Here is a 26411-nt window from a genome sequence, read left to right as displayed (position 1 = left end):
ACCATAAATGTTAGTATTGTAATTTTACTGTTGTTCTGTAAAATAAAATTAAAATCTAATAATAATGATAATATAATGATAATAATAAGGTTTTCCTTGTTTTTTTGTCTTAAACTGATCACATTCCCACTTTATGATTGTAAAATACTAAAACAGTTGTTTTAAATGTTATGACAACATTATAATCTACACCAGGGGTCTCCAAACTCAGTCCTGGAAGGCCACTGTCCTCCAGAGTTTAGCTCCAACTTGCCTCAACACACCTGCCTGGAAGTATCTAGTATGCCTAATTAGACCTTGATTAGCTGGTTCAGGTGTATTTATTTGGGGTTGGAGCTAAACTCTGCAGGACAGTGGCCCTCCAGGACCGAGTTTGGAGACCCTTGATCTACACTATGAAAATGTACATTAATTTCGAGATTTGCTAAAAATGACAGTTAACACTGTTATTAAGTTATTAGTGTTTTTAAAGATTAATTTTAAGCAAGCATTGGATGACGGCAAAGGTAATTTAAATGTAAAAACAGAGAACATGAGCATGCACAATTAAATTTCCAAAATTGGCCAATATGACTACATTTAAAAAATCTGTAATATCAGACAGTAACTGCTATCGTACTGAAGCATTCCCTAATTTTGGTAAATACATAAAGCCTCTATATCTAATTTTCACAAACTGCTCCCTGAGAGGTGGAGGAGGGTTATTTTAATGACTAATGTGTCTCTTACTGTGCTTTCCTACATTTCTCTTACAACCTTTAACTGCTGCATTTGCTTTGCTTGACTCTGCTTTGCTTTGAGTGAAAATGTTTCCTTTTCTCAAGGCTGCTTGTTCTCTCCTTACTCTCATGCTTTCACTAAAGACTGAGGCTGCATAAATCAGGTACGAAGTGAAACTCTGATTTCCTCTTTTAACTCATCTTTTTCTCTCCTTTCACTGTTGCTGTCTTGCTAGCCTCCAGTCATTTAATTGTAAAGTAGCGCTGTGATTTGGTTTAGTTTTGACATCTGATGCCCTCTGTGTGGCTCTTTCAGGGTTACACTGGCTTCAACTGTGGGGATTATGAGATGCTCCCCTGTGCCAGTTTGCGCTGTCAGAATGGCGGACACTGTGTGGAGATAAAGGGTCGCCCGCAGTGCCAATGTCTAACGGGTTTTACCGGACAGCACTGCGAGAGCAGCACAAAACGCTGCATGTGTCAAAACGGTGGCACTTGTATGCCAGATGATTCCAACAAGTTGAGCTGCCGGTGTCCACCCGGCTTCAGTGGGCCGACCTGTCAAACGATTGAACCTTCTTGCCCTTATTTGGAGTGTAAAGAGCGGGCGGGAGACAAAGTATGTGACCCGCAATGTAAGAACCTAGAGTGCGAGTGGGATGGAGGCGACTGTACGCTCCATTGGGACAATCCCTGGAAGAACTGCCTGACACCAGAACCCTGCTGGAACTTATTCCATAATGGCCGCTGTGACCCACAGTGTAACAATGCAGGCTGCCTCTTCGATGGCTTCGAATGCCAGAATCGTACATCGACAAACACTTGCAAGTATGTGTCCCAGTGTAAATCTCACTAGACGATCACTGCACTTCTTTGAGAAAATTGCAAAGATAAAGAAATTTCCTAAAGAGATGTTATATGTCAGTATATTACAGTTTTTACTGTATTTTTGTACTGTAACATTATGATTATTATATATTAATATTTTATGTTTACATTTTATATATAACAGTATATTATTTATATACTATTGGATCCCTAGCCTTGTGACATTTATTTACTATACTACTGTTTGCACGCACTGTATTTCACTGTAATTAGATTTAATTGTCACTAACTCCCATCTATCTCTTTCTTTATCTTAATTTCTTCTTAGATATGACAAATACTGTGCAGATCATTACGCCAATGGTCATTGTAACCAGGGCTGCAACACAGAAGCATGTGGCTGGGATGGTCTGGACTGTGCCACAGACACTCCTCCCAAGCTAGCTGATGGCACACTGGTGATTGTGGTGCTATTGCAGCCTGAGGAGCTGCTGGGTGACCTTAAGGGTTTCTTGCGCTCTTTGGGGACGCTCCTCCACACCAACCTGCGAGTGAAGCTGGATGCGAATAAGAAACCTATGGTGTACGCATATTACGGAACTGAGGAGAATGAAATTCAAAATGGTATCGCTGCTATGAAGCAACGTGGAAAACGAGAGCTGGAGAAGGAGATTATTGGGTATGTTCCTTGCCTAAAAATTAAAATACTGTCTTTACCCTAATGTTGTTGTATTTTTTTATAAATTAACATGGTTTTGGATGTCTCCATGGTTTAGATCAAAGGTTCACCTGGAGATTGACAACCGACAGTGTTCTCAGCACTCGAAAGAATGCATCTCCAGTGCAGACCAGGCTGCGGCCTTCATAGCTGCCGAGTACTTGATATTGGATCTGCCGTACCCCGTCTACTCCGTGAGCAGTAAGTGAACTAACAAAACAGGGTTACAGTAAAATGCAATTGTATTTTTCACTATGTTGTTCTCTCTTTATAATCTTTGTTATCAACCTCTTCCACCTCAGGCGATCAAAATGTACCTATCCCTGTGCCTACTCTCCTGTACCTGGTTGCCGTGGCTGCAGCTATCATCATGCTGATTTTGGTGCTGGGTGTGTTGGCTGCCAAGCGCAAACGCGAGCATGGGACTTTATGGCTTCCTGACGGCTTTCTAGCAAAGAATGACGGCAAGCGGAGAGAGCCAGTAGGACAGGATGATTTTGGCATGAAGTGAGTGTGCACCTAAACTTCCAAAATGATCTCAGATTTGCTGCCTTCAAGTCCTTTTGGGAAGCTCCTAATTAATAATTTGGAAGTTTTTTTTATGATGTGACAGTGTTCGTTCAGTGTTCGTCAATTTTATATTTCTATCTTAGTTTTCAAGTACTGACAAAGATGTTTTTTAGCACTGATGTAAGTGTATAATGTAAGCTTTATGGATTTTATTGTTCTTGTTCCTCCACAGAGAATTATAGGAAATATATGTTGTTTATTTTTCAGTGTGAAACCCCCAGGAAAATCCCAGGTTTCCCACTAAACAACATTCTTGTGCATTCATCTCATAAATATAATCATTCTGACCCAGTCTCAACCATGTTATACACTACTATTAGTTGTATTTACAATGTGACAGTGTGCACATTTAAATTATATTGGCTTCTATTAAATTGACACGTTGGGCAATTTCATATCTTTCTCTTTCATGTCATTTACTGCATACAGAGTAGGTACTACATTTGAATTGGAACTTACTTTGCGACCATTAAAAAAGTATGTTCTATATAGTATGAATGAAATTCGGACGTACTGCATCTGCAATGTTGTTACTGTCACATGACCTACCAGCGTCAGTTGCGTCGCTTCATGTCCATTTATAAATCCTCTCCCGTGGCCTCATGGGATAGTAAAGTGTCTATTGAATGAGCACTTCAGTATGTTGCCGGAAGTAGTAAGTCATCCGGAGACTTTTTTGCCTACTGTTTTTCGAATACTATGTATTTGGTTAGCGTACTGTTTTTCGCATTCTATATAGTACAGAAGTATTAGTTTTTGGACACAACAAGGAAGTTTTTTAACGCTAATGTGACAAATTGAGCATGTGGTGCCTGAAGCTTTTTTACATGCTTCTGTTAATCTGTTCATTTCAGGTGGCATCTCTAATCATTCCTTTCTCCTCTATCCTGCACTTTTTTTTAGGAGCATGCAGAAGTCACAGGATGGAGGGTTGATGGATGGCAGCTCTACCCATCATTGGTCAGAGGATGATCATCTACCTAAAAAACCCAGGGTAAGAGACGGTATTTCCACTGCCCTGAAGATGACAGTAACAGATTTCTGTATTTATGATCCATCTAAATGCATCCCTCCAACCCCACAGATGGAGGATAAGCCATTGCTTCCTGTTGGAGGGGATGGAGGAGTGGACAGGAGAGAGTGGACCCTGCAGCATCACAAAGCTGCTGACATCACACTCACACCCCCTCAGGCAGACATAGACATGGACAGCCTGGATGTCAATGTTAAAGGACCAGGTTAATGAACTGAGATTCTTTCTTGCTCACAATCTGGGTAGATGAGGAAATAATGTTTTTGCCCTTTTGTTTTCCTTTTAAAAGTTTTACTTACTCTGTATTCTCTGTCATGCTTATAGATGGTTTCACTCCTCTCATGCTGGCATCTCTACGAAGTGGCAGCAGCCCCGATTGTGGCAGCATGCTGGGAGAGGAGGAGGAGGAAAGTGGCGCTGACGAGCCTGGCACAAACGTCATTACCGATTTGATTGGCCAGGGTGCGTCGCTCAATGCCCAGACAGATCGCACCGGAGAGACGGCACTTCACCTCGCTGCACGATATGCCCGAGCAGATGCTGCCAAGAGACTGTTGGATGCTGGTGCTGATGCCAATGCTCATGATAACATGGGCCGCACCCCTCTCCATGCGGCCGTGGCAGCAGATGCCCAAGGAGTCTTCCAGGTAAGGGGATGTGCTTCTACACACATGCCCTGCTAAGCCTAACTTCATAATGAATTTCAGGGTTTCCAGTCTCGGAAAACCTAGAAATATCAGGGAATTTTAAAATAGTGATTTCCATGCCTAGAAAAATCATGGAAATTAATAAATAAAAGTGATTAACATATAGTTATGCTATACAACAAATCTAAATTATATTTTTAAAAATAGTATAAAAACAAAAACAAAATATTTTTTATTGCCAAAAAATACTCTTTATTAGTGAAATCTTTATAAAATGTATTTTATTATTATTATTTTTTTTAGGTATAATAAAACAGTATTATTTATTTATTAATTATTTATTTATAACAGTTATTATTTATTTATGAATTTGTTTAATTGTAATGTATATGAAAAAATATTAAATTTGTTATCAGTCCGCATTTACTTTGGAAATTTTTCAGTATTATTCACTTTTAACTTAAAATGTGTACATTAAAATGTATTGTTACCCACCAGTTTCTTTAAGGATATAGTGATGAAACTGTTAGATCAGTGTGTTTTTGTCTATTCTGATAACTACTTTATCTACTCATTATTTGGAACTCCTATAGTATTTGTTTCCTGAATAACCTGTCTGCAGGCCTTCTGCTCATGCATTGTGGAAAAATGTTTATGTAATAATATATTTGCACAGCTAGTGTAGTATGCAGATAGTAATGTTTATATCTCTATTCAGAGTTTGTGAAAAAAAAGAAAGAAAACATTTTCTGAATTTTGTGTGCACATAAAAATCATTACTGTTACGTGTTACTCTAGATTCTTATCCGGAACCGTGCCACGGATCTTGATGCTCGTATGAATGACGGCACCACACCACTCATCCTGGCAGCCAGACTGGCAGTGGAGGGTATGGTGGAGGAACTGGTGCACTGCCATGCAGACGTCAATGCAGTGGATGACCATGGTAAGATCAGAGTAAAGAACTTTGTTGATAAATGGAAAAGAAATAAAACCCCCTGTTTAATTCTGTCATGCTCATTTCATCCTCAGGCAAGTCGGCTTTACACTGGGCTGCCGCTGTCAATAACGTAGAAGCCACTCTGGCGCTACTGAAGAATGGAGCCAATCGAGACATGCAGGACAACAAGGTACTCTTTCATGTCTATTTGTTTATGTGCATGTTTAATCACTTTTTAAACACACAAATGTTTTGTGTGTCAGCCAACCACTTCAATTTTATTTGTTCTGTGATGTAGGAGGAGACCCCCTTGTTCCTGGCTGCCAGAGAGGGCAGCTTTGAAGCGGCCCAAGTTCTCCTAGATCATTATTCAAATCGTGATATCACCGACCATCTTGACCGCTTGCCTCGTGACACTGCGCAAGAACGAATGCATCATGACATTGTGCGTCTGCTAGACCAGTACAACTTGGTGCACAGCCCACACTCCGGGCCTAATCACGTGGGCAATGGCGGAGGACACTCCTCGATGGTCTGTGGAACAAATGGCACAGGATTCATGATCGGCATGCGTCCAGGGCCGCAGGGCAAAAAGAATCGGCGAGCAGGAGGAAAAGCAAGTGCTGTCGCAGCTGGGACAGCCAAAGATCTGAAAGAAATGAAGTCCAAGAGGCGGAAGAAGCCAGCCGGAGGAGAGGGGCCGAGTGTGGTGGCCGTGCCCGGAGCCGGAGGAAATGTCACCAAAGCAGCCAGCGGTCTCTCAGAAAGCTCGGTCACCATGTCACCTGTGGATTCCCTGGAATCTCCACACTCGTACGCCGGAGAGGTCGTGGCTGCCTCCAGTACAGCAAATTCTCCCCCTCTGCTCAGCAGCCCAACAACAAGGCCCATGTTGCCCCCTGTAAGTCACATGTTAGGCCAGCAGCAAAGCTGGGTGGGTCTGGCCAAACACGGCTACAATAGCCACATGTTTGGCCTCATGTCACCCCACCAGATGAGCGCAGGCCACACCAGCATGCAGCAGCACCACAGCCCGGGCATGCTCACCCCGATGAATGTCACCATGAGCCGTGAACAGCTGCCACCCATCGTCACCTTCCAGATGATGGCGACAGGCAGCGGGCAGAGCCTCCTCAAGCAGGCGCAGCAGGGGCAGATACAGGCGCAGGGGCAAAATCAGACGCAAGGTCAGCACCTGCACTGCAACCAGGGTATGATGTTCCCCATTCCAGACGTGGGAATGCAGCACGGCCTGTCGCACAACCTTCCGCACCCTCACGGTCACAACCACGCGCTTCCTCACGGGCTGCCAGAGAGCCAGGCACGGCAGGTGGCATCCTATCAGCCACGCCAGAGCCCCGTGGATAAATATCCCACTCCACCTTCCCAGCACAGCTATGCCACCGCAGGCTCTGAGGGAACCACCCCTGGTCATCCAACACACAATCCCAGCGAACACCCCTACCTCACCCCCTCGCCCGAATCGCCCGACCCCTGGTCCTCTTCGTCCCCCCACTCCAACTCAGACTGGTCCGATGTCACCACAAGCCCCACCCCTCTAGGAAACCCCCACACACTGCCTCCTTCCCGCCACACACACATTCCTGAACAAGCCCAGCTGCAGCCCCCGTCGCAGGCCGCACAGCCGACGCAGTCCCAGCAGTCCCAGCGCAGCAGTGTGTATGCGTAGTAACTCGGACCTTTTGAGTTTAATTGCACGGCCGGTTTGATTCTCTCTCTTCAGCTGCCAAGGGAGTGGCCAACTATCCTTCTTCCACCCTCCATGTCTTTGTTACACGCTGCATGTTGACTGTGAAGTTTGCGTATCGTAAATTCCCTCTAGCCTGAATATTTTATCCCACAGGAGCCCCGAACTTAACAGAAACAGCTTTAACAACTCGGGAATTCTGTTTACGGCCATCTACGACCTGAGGCACTTATACCAGTGGACAATTACACTGCCAAGCTAAGGGGTCGGTTTTTGTCCTCAGTTTGGGGATGTTTATTTCAAATTTTAGTCAAACCTTTTATGTTTTGAAGGAAATTTTCGCATTTAATCTGCCATCTTTCTTTGATCATTTTTTATTGATGATAAAGTCAGATATGCTTAGTTGGTACCAACTTTAAAGGGATAGTTCACGGAAAAGTGAACATTTTGTTATCATTTACTCACCCTCATGACGTTCCAAACCTGTCTGACGTTCTGAGATATTTTGAATTTTTTTTTTTTTTAATATACAATAAAAGTCAAAGTTTTGAACCCCATTATTGTATAAAGAGAAAATGAGTATCTTTTGTGCTACAGGTTTAGAACGACACCAGGGTGAGTAAATAATGAATAATGGAAGAAAAAAAATCATTTTTGCGTAAACTATCCTTTTAACTGATAATTTAAATAATATTTTTTATATAATGGGTCAGCTTTCATGTGTTTTCAGTTTTTTTTTTTTTTTTTGTAGTGATGAAATGTTTCTTAAATGAATTGGTGGTACTTGTTTATTTTTTTGTGATTGGGTAGCATGGATTTACTCCAAACACATGCCCACCCACATACATCTCATTCATGTGTGGTTCAGTGCTAAACTGTGGTGTAAATAGTTAAATGTTTTTTATGTGTTGTCTGTTACGGTTTATCCTCTGCCTTGCCAATGATTAAAAGAGGTAAAAGGAGTTGTGTAAATATGAATGGGTTCCACTTTGTTACTTTTGAAATGGTATGCAGTATTCAGTGGCCACACAAACACGACAGAGGTTTGAAGAGGTATTCCAGCAGCCATCGTCAAGCCTTTGAGCCTTTTTGGAAAAGGAAATGTTTAGACAAGTAATATCATCAGTGCCTTTTACAACATATTTGTACCCATTGTTATTATTTTATTTGTTTTGTTCTGCTTTTTTGTGTTACTGTATATTAATTGTTTTAAGCAGTTTAACTTGTTCTGAAGTTGTTGTACCTTTTATTTACATGAGTTTTAAATACATGTCATGTATTTTCTTTCCCAATTACAATCATCCTGTCTGTGCAACCGTTTGAATCACTTCATAATTTAGAATACTTTATACAATCTAAATGTACTGTTTAACTTTTTCTGTTTTGTGTTTCAAGCAAAGCTTTATAAAATCGATTAGTACAATCACATTCTTTTTCTGTGTTTTGCACAATAAAGCCCCTGGGTCTCTTAAAAGCCAAATAAACACTCATAATAGTATTTAGAAATGCATGCATACATTAGCCAGAGTGGTGATAAAATACTGTCTAAGGTCTTATGAACTTCTGCTTATGCTGTATTTGTTCAGATGGGTGGATCAGTAATATTGTGTGTGCTCAAGGTCAATATTAAGAGAGTGTGCTTATGCAAATAGAAACATTTATGTACTATAGGCTCCATATGGCATATTCCTTTTGGAAACAGTTGATATCCTGTAGCACTTAAGGGCCCTCAACAGTATGATCTTTAGTGTACTAAAGTCTGAAGAATTTAAAGGGTGTTAGTCCACCAAATAAAGATCAAAGCAAAGCTTTTGGAGAATCGTATTGTCACCCAAATGTTATGCAAAGCTATTTTTATATGTGCTGTATATAATTTTATGTTTTTGGGTTTTTTTTTAATGCCTATTGTACTATCTTTTCCTGTCCACCAAATATATGCATACAGTATACTAGAATGAAGTAAATGTTTCATCTTAGTGTTTTGTAGATTAAAATCTGTGCTTTAAAGAACAAAAGCTTGTGTATTGGAAATAATCCAAGACAGTTGATGATTAAAATAGAGGTGAAACAAATAAAGGAAAGCCTTTACAAATTGATCTGGCTAAATGAGTCCCTTTCTGCCGTTGGTCATTAAACATCCCATCCTTCGATCAACATTCACTCTCAACCGTTGAAAAACCTACAGTCCTAGTGCCTGTCAATCAAATGCTAAATCAAATCTATCTATCTATCTATCTATCTATCTATCTATCATATTGTTGAATTTTATTATGTATTAGACTGATTGACATTAGTAAAGGATATTTTATACCACAATCATCAAAAACGCCATATCAGATTAATATATGAAAGAAAATGAGGTGAATTGTACACTTCTCAATGAGGTCCAGTTCGACTTCGAAATAAATTGAAGATCATTCTGTCCGCCAACCGACAGGTGGCGACAACGGCTCATAATCAAAAGATCGAAACAACAACACACTAGGAAGTACTGCAAGATTGTTTAGATTCATATGAAGGTTTTTGCACTCCACTTGACAGTCTGCTTTTCATTATTGATGGATGAGGGAATCCGCCATGAGTAAAACGTATAGCAGATGGCCATGCGCAATGGATACCCGGAACGGTTGATTTTCTCAAATAATAGCTTAGCAGCAGTAGCTCTTAGTGTTCAACTGTCAAAATAAGACAGTACTGAACTATTTAACTCACTGTGTGTAGATTCAGCTTGTGTAGAATCTGCGAGGATGGATTTTTGATTGGGTTTTGAAGTTTATGTTTGCTTTCAAACTCCTACTCACAAACTGCAACTCTTCCGGATTATTGCAATAGTCTTCTGAAAAGGTGAGGCTATGAAAATATATATGATATTTAAGTCTAAAAACTAAATGAGATCGTAGATTTATGTTAAACGTCTGTCCATGTCATTGTGACTTGCGGTAAAATATAGACATTTTTGTTGTTGTTTTAATTTTTTTTTGTCAGTTACATTTATTTATTCATTTCTTAACTAGTAAATGCAGAAATAAAAATTTTCTGAAATAATGTTTAATATATGTAATATTTCAGTAGCTAAAATGTCTGAATATTTTTTTTTCCTTATATTTTTTTACTCTTCAGTTAAAGGAATAGTTCATCCAGAAGTGATGTAAATAATTGTAAGATATTTTTAAGTGTGATAATCATGATTTACTCACCTTTATGTTGTTTGACTTCATTTTTTCCTTGGAAACAAAAGGTGATGACAGCCTTCAGTCACCATTCACTTCCGCTGTATGGAAAAACGATGCATTGAAAGTGAATGGTGACCGAGCCTGTCATTCTGACTAACGTCTACTTTTGTGTTTCCGCTCGAGAGAGAAAGTGTGACAGGATTGCAACAACATGAGGGTGATTAAATAATGACACACTTTTCATGTTTGATTGATCCATCCCTTTAAATGTTCAACATTTAAGTCCTAAATTTAGTAAACTGCAGGGTTCATGTTTGATTTCTTGGTCAAGGACACTATACTGTGTGGATACTATATAGCTCTGGACATCAATGTTGTTTATGGCCATTAATGTTTACAGAGCAGCTTGCTTGTCAGACCCAGCTGGGACAACATTGTATTTCAACATCTGTCTGCTCTTTGCCCTTTTCTGCCTCATGTCACCCCAGTCTGTCCTGGTCTCCTTGTGAGAGGCTGTCATCATGGCATCAGCCAAGCTTAAGTACCTCTCTCTGGGGGTCCTGGTGTTCCAGACAACATCCCTGGTGCTTACCATGCGTTACTCGCGCACCTTACAGGGCGACGGGCCGCGTTACCTTGCCTCCTCTGCCGTGGTGGTGGCAGAGTTTCTCAAGATCCTCACCTGTGTGGGGCTCGTCTTCAAAGATCACAGTAAGTTTCATGGTGCTTCCTTCCTCCTTGAGATTTAAGTATCTTTTCCTGAAAGCACCTCAAGAATGAAGTCTGACTGGAGTTCTTAGAAAGTCATTCACCTCTGTCAGTTGGTGACTGTATTGAGAAATGATAGTAAATGCATTGTGAAATTCCATGTAATATCTCTGTGCACAGGGTTGGATTTGCATAGTCTGTTTTGCTTTGTGACTTACTTAAAATTTTTTTGTCTAACTACATCAGGGAGGAACAACTGTGAATTTGATTCATTATTGCTGGGTAACTGCTATATCTGTGTGGAACAGGTTACAGCGGCCGAGCGCTGAGCAGTATTCTGAGACAGGAGATTATACACAAACCTATGGAGACGCTGAAGCTGGCGATTCCTTCAGGGATCTACACGCTACAGAATAACCTGCTCTACGTGGCACTGTCCAACCTTGATGCCGCTACCTACCAGGTAAGTCAGTATCCATCCATTAGCTGCATTTTTTTATGGTTATCGCCCATATATATTTTTTATTTGTCCTGTGCACTTCTAGGTGACATACCAGTTGAAAATCCTGACCACAGCCCTGTTTTCTGTGTCAATGCTGGGTCGCAGGCTCGGGGTGTACCAGTGGTTGTCTCTGCTAATTCTTATGTCCGGGGTTGCACTTGTACAGGTAAAGATACTTTGATTAGAGTTTAACTGTTTTGTTGGAATCATTGATGTATTAAAGGATTAGTTCACTTCAAAATTAAAATTTCCTGATCATTTACTCATCCCCATGTAATCCAAGATGTTTATGTCTTTCTTTCTTTTACATCTTTGATGAAATGGGGGTGAATAAATTATCAGGAAGTTTTAATTCTGAAGTGAACTAATCCTTTAATGTAATTCATGATTGTTTGTTTGGACAGTGGCCATCGGACTCCCCATCAGACCCTCAGAAAGAGCAGCTGACTACAGGCTCCCAGTTTGTGGGGCTGGTGGCCGTGTTGGTAGCCTGTTGCTCCAGTGGGTTTGCTGGGGTCTACTTTGAGAAGATCCTTAAAGAGACCAAGCAGAGTGTTTGGGTCCGAAACATCCAGCTTGGTAAGTATGTTTTAAAGAAAATGGATCTTATGTTATCCTGAACATCTCTGTATTGAGTTGCGTTCAAAAGTGGGTCAGTTATGCTCAATTAGGTTATGTTCAGACTGTACGCAAAGTGGCCCAAATCCACAAAACTTTTTTTTTTTTTTTTTTTTTTTTTTTTTTTCCCATAACAGTGTGAACAGCACAAACCTATGGAAGCTTGTTTCAGCCAATAAATAAAAAAATAAAAAAGGTAATTGTGACTTTTTATCTCACAATTCTGACTTTTTTTCTCTCACAGTTGCAAGTTTACATCTGAATTCTGAATTCTTTTCTCAGAATTACGAGTTTTAAACTCACAATTGCGCGTCATAAACCCACTATTCTGACTTTTTCCTCGCGACTGTGAGATATAAACTCGCAATGGAGAGTTATAAAGTTCAATTCTGAGAGAAAATTCTCAGAATTGCGAGTTTATATCTGACAATTGTGAGTTTATAATGCACAATTATGAGTTTAAAACTCGCAATTCTGACTATTTCTCGCAATTGTGAGTTTATATCACGCAATTCTGAGATAAAAAGTCACAATTATACCTTTTTTATTTTTTATTCAGTGGCGGAAATAAGCTTCCATACAAACCACACCGAATCTAATCTTTTCGATTCTGATTTGGGCCACTTCCATATGTGGTCCTGAATCAGACACAGGTCTGTTGTTTTGCAGTGTGACCTCAGTCTTAACAGTCATATCGGAATTCATGCGACTTTTACATCACTCTAGATCAAGATTCATCACAATTCTGCACTGATGGGAGTCACTCCAAAGATTTTACAAAGTGGTAGTTGTTTGGTTGCTCAGTGAATATGGAAGACGACAGCAAAGGTAGTCAGTGGAGGGATAGTTAGCTGTTTTACTCATAAGTATTACTTTGAGGGAAAACTATACAAGAAAAACGTTGCTCTTTCTCTACATCCTCGTCTGCATCCTTCTAATCACCTGCGTACAAATTCGCTGATATTGGCCTCATTTAAAAACAAAAAAAGTGAACAGCCACACAAAGAGATCGGCTTGCAGTTTGATCATAGCCTTAGATTCAAGACTTTTAATGAATCTCTCTGCAAAGAGCATTGCTAATCTGTTGCTTACATTTAATTTTACAACTCCTGCTATGTAAAATTAAGTTCCTATTAAATATCATTATACTAAATCAGGGGTTGGGAACCTATATAACGTCAAATGGTGTTTTAACAGCTACTAAGTACAAAGTATTGTTCTGAGACCAAAAAGCAACAAAAAAAGCAGATCAAACTGCATCACTGTGATCGGTGGCTATATCTATGCGTGCCAATGCCAAAACACCTGCCTAAAGATGCCGGCCACTGTACTAGAGGGATTTGCATATAAAGTCACTCAATAAATTGTGGTTTTAGTATATATGTAGAACCTCCTTTCACGAAGGGCACCGATTTTAGACTGGGTAGAAATGTATGATCATTTTCCTCAATCTTAACATGTTGGTGTTCAGATCAAATTAACACTTCACAAGGCTTAGGTAGGTGACAATTAACTGACAACATGAAGCACTATGACACACATAACCTATTTTTAAACTAGAAGTCTGTTGACCTTCTGTATAATCTGTATTTCCTAAAGATGTTCTCATATTTCATACAGCTGAAATTTGTATTTCTTTCAACAAGAATCCTTGCATAAACAGTCTGATGTCACATTCAGGAGCTAAAAACGAATATGTATATGTGTGTGTGTGTGTGTGTTTTCATTCTTGCCATGTGGAGTCTCAGTCTAAGGTTTATTTATAACTGCCAATGTGTGAATTGAGCGTCTGTAGTGATTCACCTCCTAATGTGAACTTCTGTTCATTGCAGTGAACTAAGCCAAAAAAAGCATCCCTGTTCTTCAATGAGTGCCAAGATAATTTGATAACATATAATTTGATCATCTCAGAGTTTATCACAAATATTTAATTTATTTTCTCAGAATGAAGTCATTTATTCATTCCCTTGTGTTTATACTCTACCATTCAAAAGTTTGGGCTAATTTTTTTGTAGTACTTTTATTCAGCAAGGATGCATTAAATAGATCAAAAGTGTCAGTAAAGACATTAATAATGTTAAAAAAGATTTCTATGTCAAATAAACGCTCTTCTTTTGAACTTTCTTTTCATCATACCCCCGGTTTCACAGACAAGGCTTAAGCTAGTCCTAGACTAAAATGCATGTTTGAGCTGTTTTAACTGAAAGTAACTTGCCCTGACATATCTTAAAATATATCTGTTTTGTCTCAAGATGCACACCAGTAATGTTTTTTTATAGGGCATGTTCATAAAAGCTACTTAGATGCCCTAATTGAACTAAGGCCTAATCCTGGCTTAGTCTAAGCCTTGTTTGTGAAACCAGGCCATAATATCTTGAAAAACATGATTTTATTAAGAAAGACATTGATAATAAGAAATGTTTCTTGAGCACCAAATCAGCATATCAGAACGATTTATGAAAATTCAGCTTTTCCATCACAGGGATAAATTACATTATAATATATTAAAATAGAAAACAGCTATTTTAAATTGTAATAGTTCACAATATTACCATTTTACTGTGTTTTTGATCAAATATATTTATTAAACTTTTGAACAATAGTGTAGATTACAATAGTTTGAAGTCTTAATTATAATATGAGTGTGTGTGTATATATATATATATATATATATCCCTACTCACTTTATTTGTCTCAAAAGAAATTAATGGTGAATGACCATTCTGCTATTGTACTTTCCTTGTATGACTGTACATATCTGAGTGCTGTGATATATCTCATGTGTATCCTCTGTGTGCAGGCATGTTTGGCCTGGTTTTTGGGATTTTTGGGATGTTGGCCTACGATGGCGACAGAGTCCAAGAACACGGAATGTTCCAGGGCTACAACATGGTGACCTGGATTGTGGTCGCTCTACAGGTGAGCTTGAACACTTTGCAGTACAAGACTTGTGAAGTACAAAAGTTTACATGTAAGTCAGAATTGATAACTGCTTCCTCATTAACAACGAACAGCTACTGCTGTTCTCCTGCAACACATTAATGTGCAACAATATAAATAGTTTTTTTTTTTTTTTTTTTTTTCCCACAGGCTCTTGGAGGGCTTGTGATAGCTGCTGTCATCAAGTATGCTGACAATATACTGAAAGGCTTCGCTACATCACTCTCAATTATCCTCTCCACATTAATTTCATATTTCTGGCTTGAGGATTTTGAGCCTACCAGGTAAAAACAAAATTTTTTTTTTTAAAGTCTTGTGATCAATAAATGCTTTAAATTCAACTGATTTAAGTTTAAAAAAGATTAATTTAATTGAAATGAACGTAATAAAAAAAAGCACTTGTTTTTCTCTCCCGTGCAGTGTGTTCTTCCTGGGCGCAGTATTTGTCATAATGGCGACGTTTCTCTATGGTTATGAGAGCAAGCCAGCAACCATCCCAAGCAGAGCATGATAAATGGATGGATGAGGTGAAAGTGGAGTGGAACAAAGGGATGAAACGAGAGGAAGGACAGAGAGGAGGCATAGAGAGCGGGAAAGAAGGATTGATTCAAGGTTGGATAACAGGCTGGGCCACTGCTGTGCAGTGCTGAGCTGAAGCACACTGGGTGAAATGCTCTGGGTTTCAGTGAAACTCTCTTTTAGCTTGAAAACATTCATCAGCGCTAATCTCATTAATGGGTGATGGATAAAAACACTTCATAACGTGCCATCTTCAAATGTTTCTGGATGCGCTGTGACCTTTTTCTGGATCAGGACTTGAGCACAGAACTCGTTTAGCTCTTCTCAATCATTTAATTTCCGTTCATCTTTGAGGGGCAATGGCTGCTTTTGGATCGCTACAGTGGCCCGTAGTAATTTGCCATAAATGAAACTTGAATCTCACAGAAATTTACCAATGAATATTAGATTACTGATGGGGTCGTTGCATCACTGTATTTTTGTGTCATTATTCAAACTGCCTAAGTCCTACAAAAATATATTTTATGTTATTTTAATAGACTGGGATGCTGGGTTAGATTCTGTGCCGTAGAAATTGAGGGAATGTACTTTTTTTGAATATGATGTAAACTTTTGATATTATTATATAATGAAATGATGATAATAAGACTTATGATAATGATGCTAGCCGGTCAGTTTGTGGGATATGGTGATTACAGATTGTTTTATGGATTACCTCTATCACCAGGCAATATGTAAGTATGGAGGCCCTAAAGGAACATGTTGATGGAAAAAATATGAGATGGGAGGAAAAAATAGATTTCAATGCTTTTACGTTCGCTTGCAAAAGTTTTGCATTCCCCTGATAAACTTTGCATTCACTCAAAAAACTTTTGTGCAAGTTTTGCGGACAAACGCAAAGCCTCTTGGAGGAACGCAAATATTTGTGAGAGAATGCAAAACCATTTTTCTTCCAATCTCATATTTTTTTAAATGACTATGTCCCTTTAAGGGCTCCGTAACAAAGAATACTTGAGTTACTCCATTATATATGCAAGGAAGTGCTTCTTTAGCGACTTTGCACCATGTGTGAAGCTATATTGGTATCTGGTGAGGAGTAATAATAAATCAGGTGTTTAATTAGCTGTTTTTTTCTTCTTCTTTTTTTTTCAAACAATACATACATTTTCACCAGGGCAGCACAAAATTTAAAAGAAAGAGGCTTGGCATTTGGTTCAGAAGGTGTAAAAACAATGCATGCAATCACAGCTTGAAAAAGGTAATCAATTAAAAAGGCAAAAAGATTTTTCTGTTCTCACATACAGTTGGGCATTCAGATCCATGTTTTTGAGCAGTCAGGATGCTCTAGCTTCTCGAGTCCTTCAAAACACACTGTGAACCACAAAAACAATAAACTCTACAGTGACCTCTGAAGACCAGCATCGGTAATATTGTTTTTGAAGTCTGTGCATCCCATATGGCATCATACAGTAAATTTAGTTTATACAATTCCAATGGCTTTAATGCTCAAGCAAACTGATTCATTTTTGATAATCAAGCAGTCACTCCACTGTAATTTGTGCAGGTGCTGGATAGGGAAGATGAGGGTGCTTCGAAGAAGAAGGTGAAGGTTGAGTGTTTGTTGTGCTTTTGTGTCTGGATGTGTGTTAGTTATCTCAGTAGGAATGTCCGGATGGTTTGCACCTCTCTAATGAGTAGCGGTGGGAGTTGGTGTTTGCAGCACTGTTCAAATCTTTCTCTTCCCCTCCCTTTGAAAAGCGAAATCGTAGACCGCTCCAGACATTCTTAAGCTTAGAGCATAGAAATTCAAGCAGACAAAGTCCTGTCATTTCCACTGCGGCAGTGTTCACAGTCCAGGTTATGCTTTGTGGAACTAAAAAGTCTTATATCTCTTCTTACTTCATTAACGCCATGCTGAATAGCAAATATATCTGACAGTTGGAGCTTTCTGTTTCCTTCAAATGAACTGTGAATGAAACTAATTAAGCTAAAAGGCATACTGAATTCAACTGAAGGCATACATTCATGCACAACAGTTTCTTTTGTTTTGCAAAATTGTATTTATAGAAGTAGCATGTAAAGCTTGCTGCTCTGCCTGAGCAAGACTGTACCTCAGATGTTTTACTCTTGCAGATAACTTTTAAAAGAGAAGGTTGGAGTTAAATTATCTGTAAATAGTTGAATTGGCTGTGATATCAACAGCCTTAAAAGAATACTCCACGCAAAAATGAACATAAAAATTCTGCCATCATTTATTCACCATCATGTGGTTCCAAACTTGTATGCATTTCTTTCTTCTGCAGAAGAATGTTGGGAGCCAAATAACAATGGAACACTTTGACTTCCATTGTATGGACAAAAAAAAGAAAGAAAAAAAAATTCTCAAAATATATTCCACAGAAGAGAGAAAATCATACAGGTTTGGAATGACATTATGGTTTTTAAATTATGACAGAATGTACATTTTTGGGTGGAGTATCCCTTTGTCTACCAGAAATATTATTTATTCACCTTGATTCCTTGAGGTTTTAAGTGTCAATATCAAAATAAAGGGTTAGTTCACCCAAACTATCATTGTTCCAAACCTGTTTGACTTTTTTTCCTCTGTGGAATACAAAAGAAGCTTTTTTTTCTTCTGTACATTGAAAGTCAATGGGGTCCAGTGTAGTTTTGTTTCATTGAATGGACAAAAACATTCTTTAAAATATCTTCTTGTGTTCCACACAATGAACGAAAGTCATATAGGTTTGAAATGATGAGGGTAAATAAATGATGAATTTTTTTGAATGAACTGTCCTTTTAAAGGGATAGTTCACCCAAAAATGAAAATTATCCCATAATTTACTCACCCTCAAGCCATCCTAGGTGTATATAGTTTTCTTCTTTTATCCATCCATGGTATCCAACGGAAGCCAGTGATTATAGTTTATAAAGTTTTAAATATGGATATTTTTCTTACAAAAAAATTTCGCTTCGCTTCAAAAGGCATTTATTAACCCACTGGAGTTGTATAGATTACGTTTATGATGCATGGATGCACTTTTTGGAACTTCAAAAACTTGGGTGCCATTAAATACCATTACAAAGCTTAATATAACTCCAATTGTGTTCAGCTGAAAGAATAAAGTCATATACAGCTAGGATGGCTTAAAGGGTTAGTTCACCCAAAAATGAAAATTCTGTCATTAATTACTCACCCTCATGTCGTTCCACACCCGTAAGACCTTTGTCTTAAGAACACAAATTAAGATATTTTTAATAAGATCTGATGGCTCAGTGAGGCCTGCATCTCCAGCAAGACAATTAACACTTACATTGCCCAGAAAGCTACTAAAGACATATTTAAAACAGTTCATGTGACTACAGTGGTTCAACCTTGATGTTATGAAGCGACGAGAATACTTTTTGTGCGCCAAATAAACAAAATAACGACTTTATTCAACAATATCTAGTGATGGGCGATCTCAAAAACACTGCTTCATGAAGCTTCGAAACTTTACGAATCTTTTGTTTCGAATCAGAGGTCGTTTCAGTAAACGAGACTTTGTTACGTCATAAGTGTTTCGAAATTTCAATGGTTCACATGATTTTGGCAGTTTGATTCATGCTCCTAACCACTGATTCGAAACAAAAGATTCATGAAGCAGTGTTTCGAAATCACCCATTACTAGATATTGTTGAATAAAGTCGTTATTTTGTTTTTTTGGCGCACAAAAAGTATTCTCGTCGCTTTATAATATTAAGATTGAACGACTGTAGTCACATGAACTGTTTTAAATACGTCTTTAGTAGCTTTCTGGGCATCTCTAAGTGTTAATTGTCTTGCTGGAGATGCAGGCCTCACTGAGCCATCAGATTTTATCAAAAAATATCTTAATTTGTGTTCCGAAGATGAACGAAGGTCTTACAGGTGTGGAATGACATGAGGGTGAGTAATTAATGACAGAATTTTCATTTTTGGGTGAACTAACCCTTTAAGGTTGAGTAAATTATGGGATAATTTTAATTTTTGGGTGAACTATCCCTTTAAGTGTCTCTATGGCCATTCAAGAACCAAACATCTCTTTAAAGGCAGTAGTGTGGATTTAAGGCAAATTTTGATTGAAAACCTTCACGTTTTCCCACAACCTGCTACTTGGAGGGGATCACCACTAATGGTGGTCCTCGCTTGGGCCTCCACATTAGCACTTGGGCGTCATTAGCATTAGGTTTACCCAGAGCGTTAGGGGGAATCGGGTCCATATGGGTCAACACCTTGGGCTGGTCCTGGTGCACCCGGCCAGTGAGTCTTGCTCGAGAGCCCAGTGGCTTGGAGGGGTCCACTGCGATGTCCACTTTCATCCTCCACTTCACTGTCTGCAGGAGGATCTTCTCCTGTGTGGACATATTCAAAGCCACCAGCCAAGTGGTGAAGCTCTGGTCGCGCTTGATCCGCGTGAGCAAAGGCACATTGCTCTCGCTCACCGGTACGGCCCATGTTACACTGGGGTAGAAGTTATCATTCATGCTGACAGTGAAGCGTGAGGGTTTGGATGCGGGGCCGGAGAGAGTCACCGTTTCTGTTGTGTTTCCGTACCACGGGTAACTCACGCCGTCCGAGTCGCTGATAGCCTTCACCAGCCCTTCTCGTAACTCTGGCAGCTCCCAGCTTGACCTGCGAAAATTAACGTTTAGAGGTTAAACAAACAAACACAGTTGTGTTATTGAATATTTAGTGTAAGTGAAAGAAGATGGTGAGTCCAAGTGTACAAATGATAATTGGGGTTAATGATGACATTCATTATCAGGGTCCCAGCTGCCTGTGTAAAATGACTCAGTGTGAGAGGACGTTAATGTGGCTGGGTGTTGTTAGGTATGACCCGATGCTGGCATTTCTTCTTTGGTACTGCACCATCTGTGTCACAGTAAACCCCACGCAACCACCCGCTCAGGCAGTAATACACACCCCCACACACATGTCCACACCTCCACACAGACAGGCCCCCCAGGCAGCATCAGAAGGGCCCACATCACGCGTCACAGGGCTTGTGGGTGGGTGTGAGAATGTCTCTATCTCGTCTGCTGCGCTGTCTTTATTTGTAGATAATTGCGTTCGCCTGCAAAACTAAACTGTTTAGTGCAACCACGCTGATGTTTCAGAGCAGCTATTCTGTTTTTATCCACTGCCTCTCCCTGTCTGATCCAGTGACAGGCTGTGAAACTCATTTGTGGGAGTATAAATGAAAGAGCAGTGACTGATGAAGGTGCAAACACTCCTCCCCTCAGGCACTGAGCTGATGTATGCATACTCTCTGTGAATATAAATCACTGCTGCACTGCACTGAAGGTATCCTTTGCCATACACTATTTAAAGTCGTAATTGAACTAATTAATATAAAAGATGTATTCATAGATGGGTCAATGACATGACTTTTTTTAGTCATTAAAAATGCAATTATTTTAATGTGTTAAACATGATTTCAATTTTTTTTTTTTTTTTTTTTTTTTTTTTTTGAGTAAGGCTTAAAAATTAAGTGGTGTAACTGTCCAGAGATTGTGAGAAAAAAATAAAGAAATTCTCTTAAAAGGCTTAAATTCTTTGACTGTAGAAATGTTGACATAAGCAGTTTGGCATATTTTTATTATTACTTCTCAAAATATTTAAGATATCAATATTTAAAATAAATGAATATCTTTTGTCCGTCAAATCAAAGTCAATGTGGCATCAATTTGATTAAACAAAGTGTTAAGAAAGCCAAAAAATACATTTTTAAATGTCAGGTAAGCCTTACTTTGACCTTTTTATGAATGTCGGTAACACTTTACAATAAGTTTTCATTAGTTAACATTAGTTAACTACTTTAGTTAACATATAATTAATAATAATTAGTTACATATAACATAATTAGTTAACATGTTTAGTAATATTACTAAGAATGTACAATACTTCTACAGCATTTATTATCATTATTATCTTATGTTTATTACAACATTTACTAATACATTATTAAAATCAAATGTTGTATTTGTTAAGATTACTTAATGCACTGTGAACTAACATGAACAAACAATGAACAGCTTGATTTTTATTAACTAACATTAAAGGGATAGTTCACCCAAAAATGAAAATTCTGTCATCATTTACTCCCCCTCATGTTGTTCCAAACCTGTATAAAGGTATTGACTACCATATTATTTATTTTTCCTATTGGTAGTAAATGGGGGGTGAGATCTCTTTGGTTACTGACATTCTTCCAAATATCTTCCTTTGTGTTCAGCAGAACAAAGAAATTTATACAGGTTTGGAACTACTTGAGTAAATGATGACAGAGTTTTGTTTTTTGGGTGAACTATCCCTTTAACAAAGATTAATAAATACTTGAACAAATGTATTGCTCATTGTTAGTTTATGTTAGTTAATGCATAAACTAATGTTAACAAATGAGAGCTTACTGTAAAGTGTTGCCAGGATGGTTTTGTTTGAGTCAAACTGAGTAACATTAAGAAAAATACTTGTTCATGAATCACGACTCAAATGACTCACCTGTAGGGTGAATTCAGGTTGATTGGGACACTTTCCAAGTCATCTCAAAGGCAAAAAGTGTCCCAATCACCCTGAATTCACCCTATTCAACATGCAAGTATTTTAGTACGTTATAGTTGATGGCTATAACGCTTGGAGTCATTGGTAACACTTTACAATAAGGTTCATTAGTTAAACATTAGTTAATGTATTAACTAACATGAACTAACCATGAACAATACATTTGTTACTGTATTTACTAATCTTCGTTAACGTTAGTTAACGAAAATACATTGTTCATGTTAGTTCACAGTGCATTAACTAATTTTAACAAGATTTTAATAATGTATTAGTAAATGTTGATATTAACATTAACAAAGATTAATAAATACTGTATAAGTGCAGTTCATTATTAGTTCATGTTAACTAATGAACCTTATTGTGTTACCGAGTCATTTAATTCGAATCAGTCTAATTGTTTTTCAAAAATTATAGACTGAAAGATTTCAATTGAAACAACTTGGCACACAAGTTTTAAACTAGATTTTTAAATAATTTTATAATCTCGGACATCCTTATTTGCCACTTACCCAGATATATGATTGCTTGTCAGTGACTAAACTTCATAATTTTAGTTTATTTTATTGAAGAGCAAAGGCATTGAAGGCATAAAACATGCACCAGGCTTACATGCCGAGGTCTCCATAAGTGTTGTAGAATTCCATTTGAGTGCACGCTTGAATCCAACCCACAACCCAAGTCTCATTTCGAGGGATCGGCGGCATTACTATCCGGGCGGAGGCCTTGAAGTACGGGGTTTTGTAGCGGAGCACTATGGGTGAATTCTCCTCAATCACTGTCGGGCAATGGTCAATAGTAGCAGAGACGTCGTAAACAACGATGTTCTCGCGTTTGATTCGGGGCTTGCAGGCGACACTCTGAAGGCAGCCCATGGCTGGAGAGGGTCAGAGTCAGGGTAATCAACCAACCAAGTAGGGTGTTTAAAAAATAAATAAGTATATTCCGAAAAAAACGCGTCGATATAAGCTCATGTCCAGTCCCATGCGCCCAAAATAGTTAGGCTACTCTTCAAGTTAATAAATGTAGGCTTTCTGAATTTAAAAATATCAAGAACAAGACAAAACAAAACAGGTGTCAATCAAAAGCACGTGCTTTCCCCCAAGTCACTGCCATTTAGGTATGATCAACAGATATCAAATCACTGTCTAGTTACTCAGGATCAACAACAGGTTGCAAGACCTCCGACCATCTCTTGATCTTTGGTGTGCCCATGCCTTCGATTGTCACTCGCGATCGGGCTTAAGGGTTGTTTTGGGCTCCCACTTCAATCTGATATGTTCCCTTTCAAATCCACATGGCCTTTTGCAGTTCTTCGCCCTTTCATCCGTTTCTTTCTGGTCCGAGTTTTCATGTCACAACCGGAGGCAGAGCAAAAACAGTCAGGTGTGGCGGACCGCTCGCCTCGACAAGAGGTGGTCGCGATTCGGTTTTTCTCGATTGATGTTTGCGGTTTCGGAACAACAGGCAATCTCAAAGTATTTCATGATTTACGACGGGGGAGGAACCGCGAAAAGTATGTTACACAGCGGAGTGTTGCTCTCGATCACATCACATTTGACGTTCCTTTATAGCGTGTATTCCTTCAGTAAACACTGACATCCACACAAACACGCGAGGCGTCCAGATGAGATTGGATAAATCGTTGAAATGTGCTATTCGGCTTTTAAATAAACAGTTCCCATGTCCGTTGTTGATGTGCACGCTGTGGTCGCTGTTCGGTTGCTGTGGTGCTGAATGAACGGTCAGAGGCGCGTGGGAGTACCGGTGCACGTTATAGTGCTCCTCACGTAGCTACACTCAGTTCATCATATAGGGCTCTCCTTTCAACAAAACCAGGAAAAACAAGGTAATGGAATAATGATATGCTTGACTCAAGATTGATATAGCCTACATGCCCGTTCACACCAAGAACGACAACTATAAAGATAACTATATTAGTTTCCACACCAACGGACGATATTGTTCTGTTTATTCTAAGCGCGTGCTTGTCTGTCACTTTAAATGCTCGAGCTATTTAAAGGAGGATGGATTCTGATTGGCTGTCAATGTTTTTATCGTTCTTCAGCTGAATAAAATCGCTCTGAAAGTGATTCCAACGATATCGTTTCTCTTTGGCGTTATCGTTATTGCTGTGGTGTGGACGCTGCCATTTTTTAATATTGAGAACGACTTTATCGAACTATAACTTTGTCGTTATCTTTATAGTTAGCTTGGTGTGAACTGGCCTTACCCCGAGTTTGAAACTGTTGATGATGTTGGATCTTATGAGATCCTTTGTGATATTCGCAATTAGCCTTTTATAATAGCTACTCATGTATGTAGCCTATATATAAATACTCGATGTTGAACATAATGGTGTTTCTTCTAATATAGTAGGCTCATGTAAAACGAATAGGTTGATCCGGCCTATGTAAAAGTGGGACAAATTTTTATAAACAAAAGGTAGAGGTGGGGGTGTCTTAAAAGTAGCCTAAGTATATACATGATCATGTGTAAACCACGTTTCAAGCTTTTTAAGATAGCTGACTGTTAGTAAGTGTCGTCAAAAGACATTTGCGTTAGAAGAAACTTAAAGGGATAGTTCACCTAAAAATGAAAATTCTGTCATAGTTTACTCACCCTCAGGTTGTTCCAAACCTGTATAAATTTCTTTATGTTGAACACAAAGGAAGATATTTTGAAGAATGTGGGAAACTGAACAGTTCTGGTGCACCATTGACTTCCATAGTATTTTTTTTTTTCCTATATGGAAGTCAATGGTGCCCCAAAGCGGCCTGGTTACAAACTTTCTTCAATATATCTTCCTTTGTGTTCAACAGAACAAAGAAATGTATGCAAGTTTGGAACAACTTGAGGGTGAGTAAATGATGACAGAATTTTAATTTTTGGGTGAACTATCCCTTTAAGCGATTGCGCCATAGAGAAAGCACAGACACTGTGAGTAAACCTTAAAGATGATAAACGTTTATATGCTGCAAGGCAATAGAAAAGGGCGATTTTATTACTTAGCCTACTGTAAGAGCTACATTTTCACTTGCAGAATTGAATATAATAATTACTTTTTGTAACTTTGATCCATATTTACCTCCCCTTCTCTCTTACATATTAACACAGGGAGATTATACAGCGCGAGAGACATGTTCCGCTTCTTAATTGGTGGCTTTCCGTGTTACCATGACAACCAACATAGATGGACTGTCGTCACTAAGGCCGATCTCATGTCAAATTTATCCGTCAGGGAAACATCACTGTGAAAATTGGCTGGTATCTTGTTAAGTACGTGTGAGGTCAGAAGAAGATGATGGTGATTAGTGAATCTGAACTCACCCCGGAGTAAAGTGCAGACTTGACAGATTAAACGTCTACAGGTTTGAGTGACATCAGAATAATGACAGTCGACTGCCTCCTTTGGATGAATCGCTTTGTTATTTTTCTCATTTTTAAGTCGCTTTACATAAAAAAACAAAAACGTCTGCCATTCGAATGAATGTAAATTGCTATCTCCCAATTTATTCTTCTAACTCACACAAGATTATAGCCGGACAGAATGAGGTAGAGAGATAAAAAAGAGCATGTCTACTTTTCCTTGTTTTACCTATACGAGCCACGTGACATAAGTACGAGTCACGCAGTCTGTTTTAAGAGCACTAAACACCACACAAAGAAAACACAAAAAGTTAATTTTATGTTTTATCCTGTTTTCTTGTCTTTTTTTTAAGTATTTTTCTTAAAATAGCATGCCACCGTCTCTCTCTAAGGCACAGCCTGCATTTACAAAATTATCCAGCAGAGGGAGATATTGCTTCTGAGAAATGTAAGTCAATTGTAGCACTAGCTTGGATTTTCTAGTAACGTGGAGGTGGTTTAAGTCCACTCTTTCATACACACTTTTCTCTTTTTTTTATTGCTTTAATGCGTAAAAATGTTTGCAATATTTCTGCAGTTCTGTTACCTCCATCCATATGCCTTGTTTTTTTGTGAGACATATTCATAGTTTTGTGTTTCTGAATATAGCTGGGGGTCGAAATAACAATGGAGAGAGTAAGAGAGCAATCAAAAAAGAGAACAAGAGAAAGAAAAGAGAGGAAGCAGTAATCTTAGTTCAGCCGCCTGCTTCTATCAGATCAGGCTTCTGCTGGAGTGGATTAGAGCTTGGGTGAAAAAGAGAACTGGAGAAAGGACGAGAGATGTTTGTCGGGTAGCCT

At 38.8% G+C, this 26411-nt stretch overlaps 3 protein-coding genes across 3 annotated transcripts in view; 2 read left to right on the top strand and 1 right to left on the bottom strand.

Annotated features, from left to right (window-relative positions):
- Positions 1-9259, top strand: part of notch2 (notch receptor 2) — a 54816-nt gene extending 45557 nt beyond the window's left edge. Inside the window, 11 exon segments of the mRNA XM_051902549.1 lie at positions 1036-1547; positions 1876-2226; positions 2324-2466; positions 2568-2772; positions 3739-3829; positions 3920-4073; positions 4193-4515; positions 5314-5461; positions 5548-5645; positions 5754-7021; positions 7023-9259. Coding sequence (XP_051758509.1) covers positions 1036-1547; positions 1876-2226; positions 2324-2466; positions 2568-2772; positions 3739-3829; positions 3920-4073; positions 4193-4515; positions 5314-5461; positions 5548-5645; positions 5754-7021; positions 7023-7185 — 3456 coding nt within the window. The 3' untranslated portion in view covers positions 7186-9259.
- A 352-nt stretch (positions 9260-9611) lies between these two features.
- On the top strand, positions 9612-17042 carry slc35a3a (solute carrier family 35 member A3a). The gene is made up of 8 exons (XM_051904063.1): positions 9612-10007; positions 10825-11047; positions 11353-11507; positions 11590-11712; positions 11951-12125; positions 14965-15083; positions 15255-15388; positions 15525-17042. The coding sequence occupies exons 2-8, from the start codon at positions 10858-10860 to the stop codon at positions 15613-15615; spliced, it is 987 nt and encodes a 328-aa protein (XP_051760023.1). The 5' UTR covers positions 9612-10007; positions 10825-10857; the 3' UTR covers positions 15616-17042.
- A 2480-nt stretch (positions 17043-19522) lies between these two features.
- Positions 19523-24762, bottom strand: fam78bb (family with sequence similarity 78 member Bb). Its single transcript, XM_051904406.1, has 2 exons — positions 22816-24762; positions 19523-20277 (listed from the first exon to the last, which is right to left on the bottom strand). Exons 1-2 carry the CDS (start codon positions 23076-23078, stop codon positions 19755-19757), a joined length of 786 nt encoding a protein of 261 aa, XP_051760366.1. The 5' UTR covers positions 23079-24762; the 3' UTR covers positions 19523-19754.
- Between the last annotated feature and the right edge of the window lie 1649 nt (positions 24763-26411).

This window comes from Ctenopharyngodon idella, chromosome 8, assembly GCF_019924925.1.
Source record: "Ctenopharyngodon idella isolate HZGC_01 chromosome 8, HZGC01, whole genome shotgun sequence".
In the NCBI taxonomy this organism is placed as follows: domain Eukaryota; kingdom Metazoa; phylum Chordata; class Actinopteri; order Cypriniformes; family Xenocyprididae; genus Ctenopharyngodon; species Ctenopharyngodon idella.
Note: the sequence above shows the minus strand (reverse complement) of the source record. Positions and strands in the feature narration are given on the sequence as shown.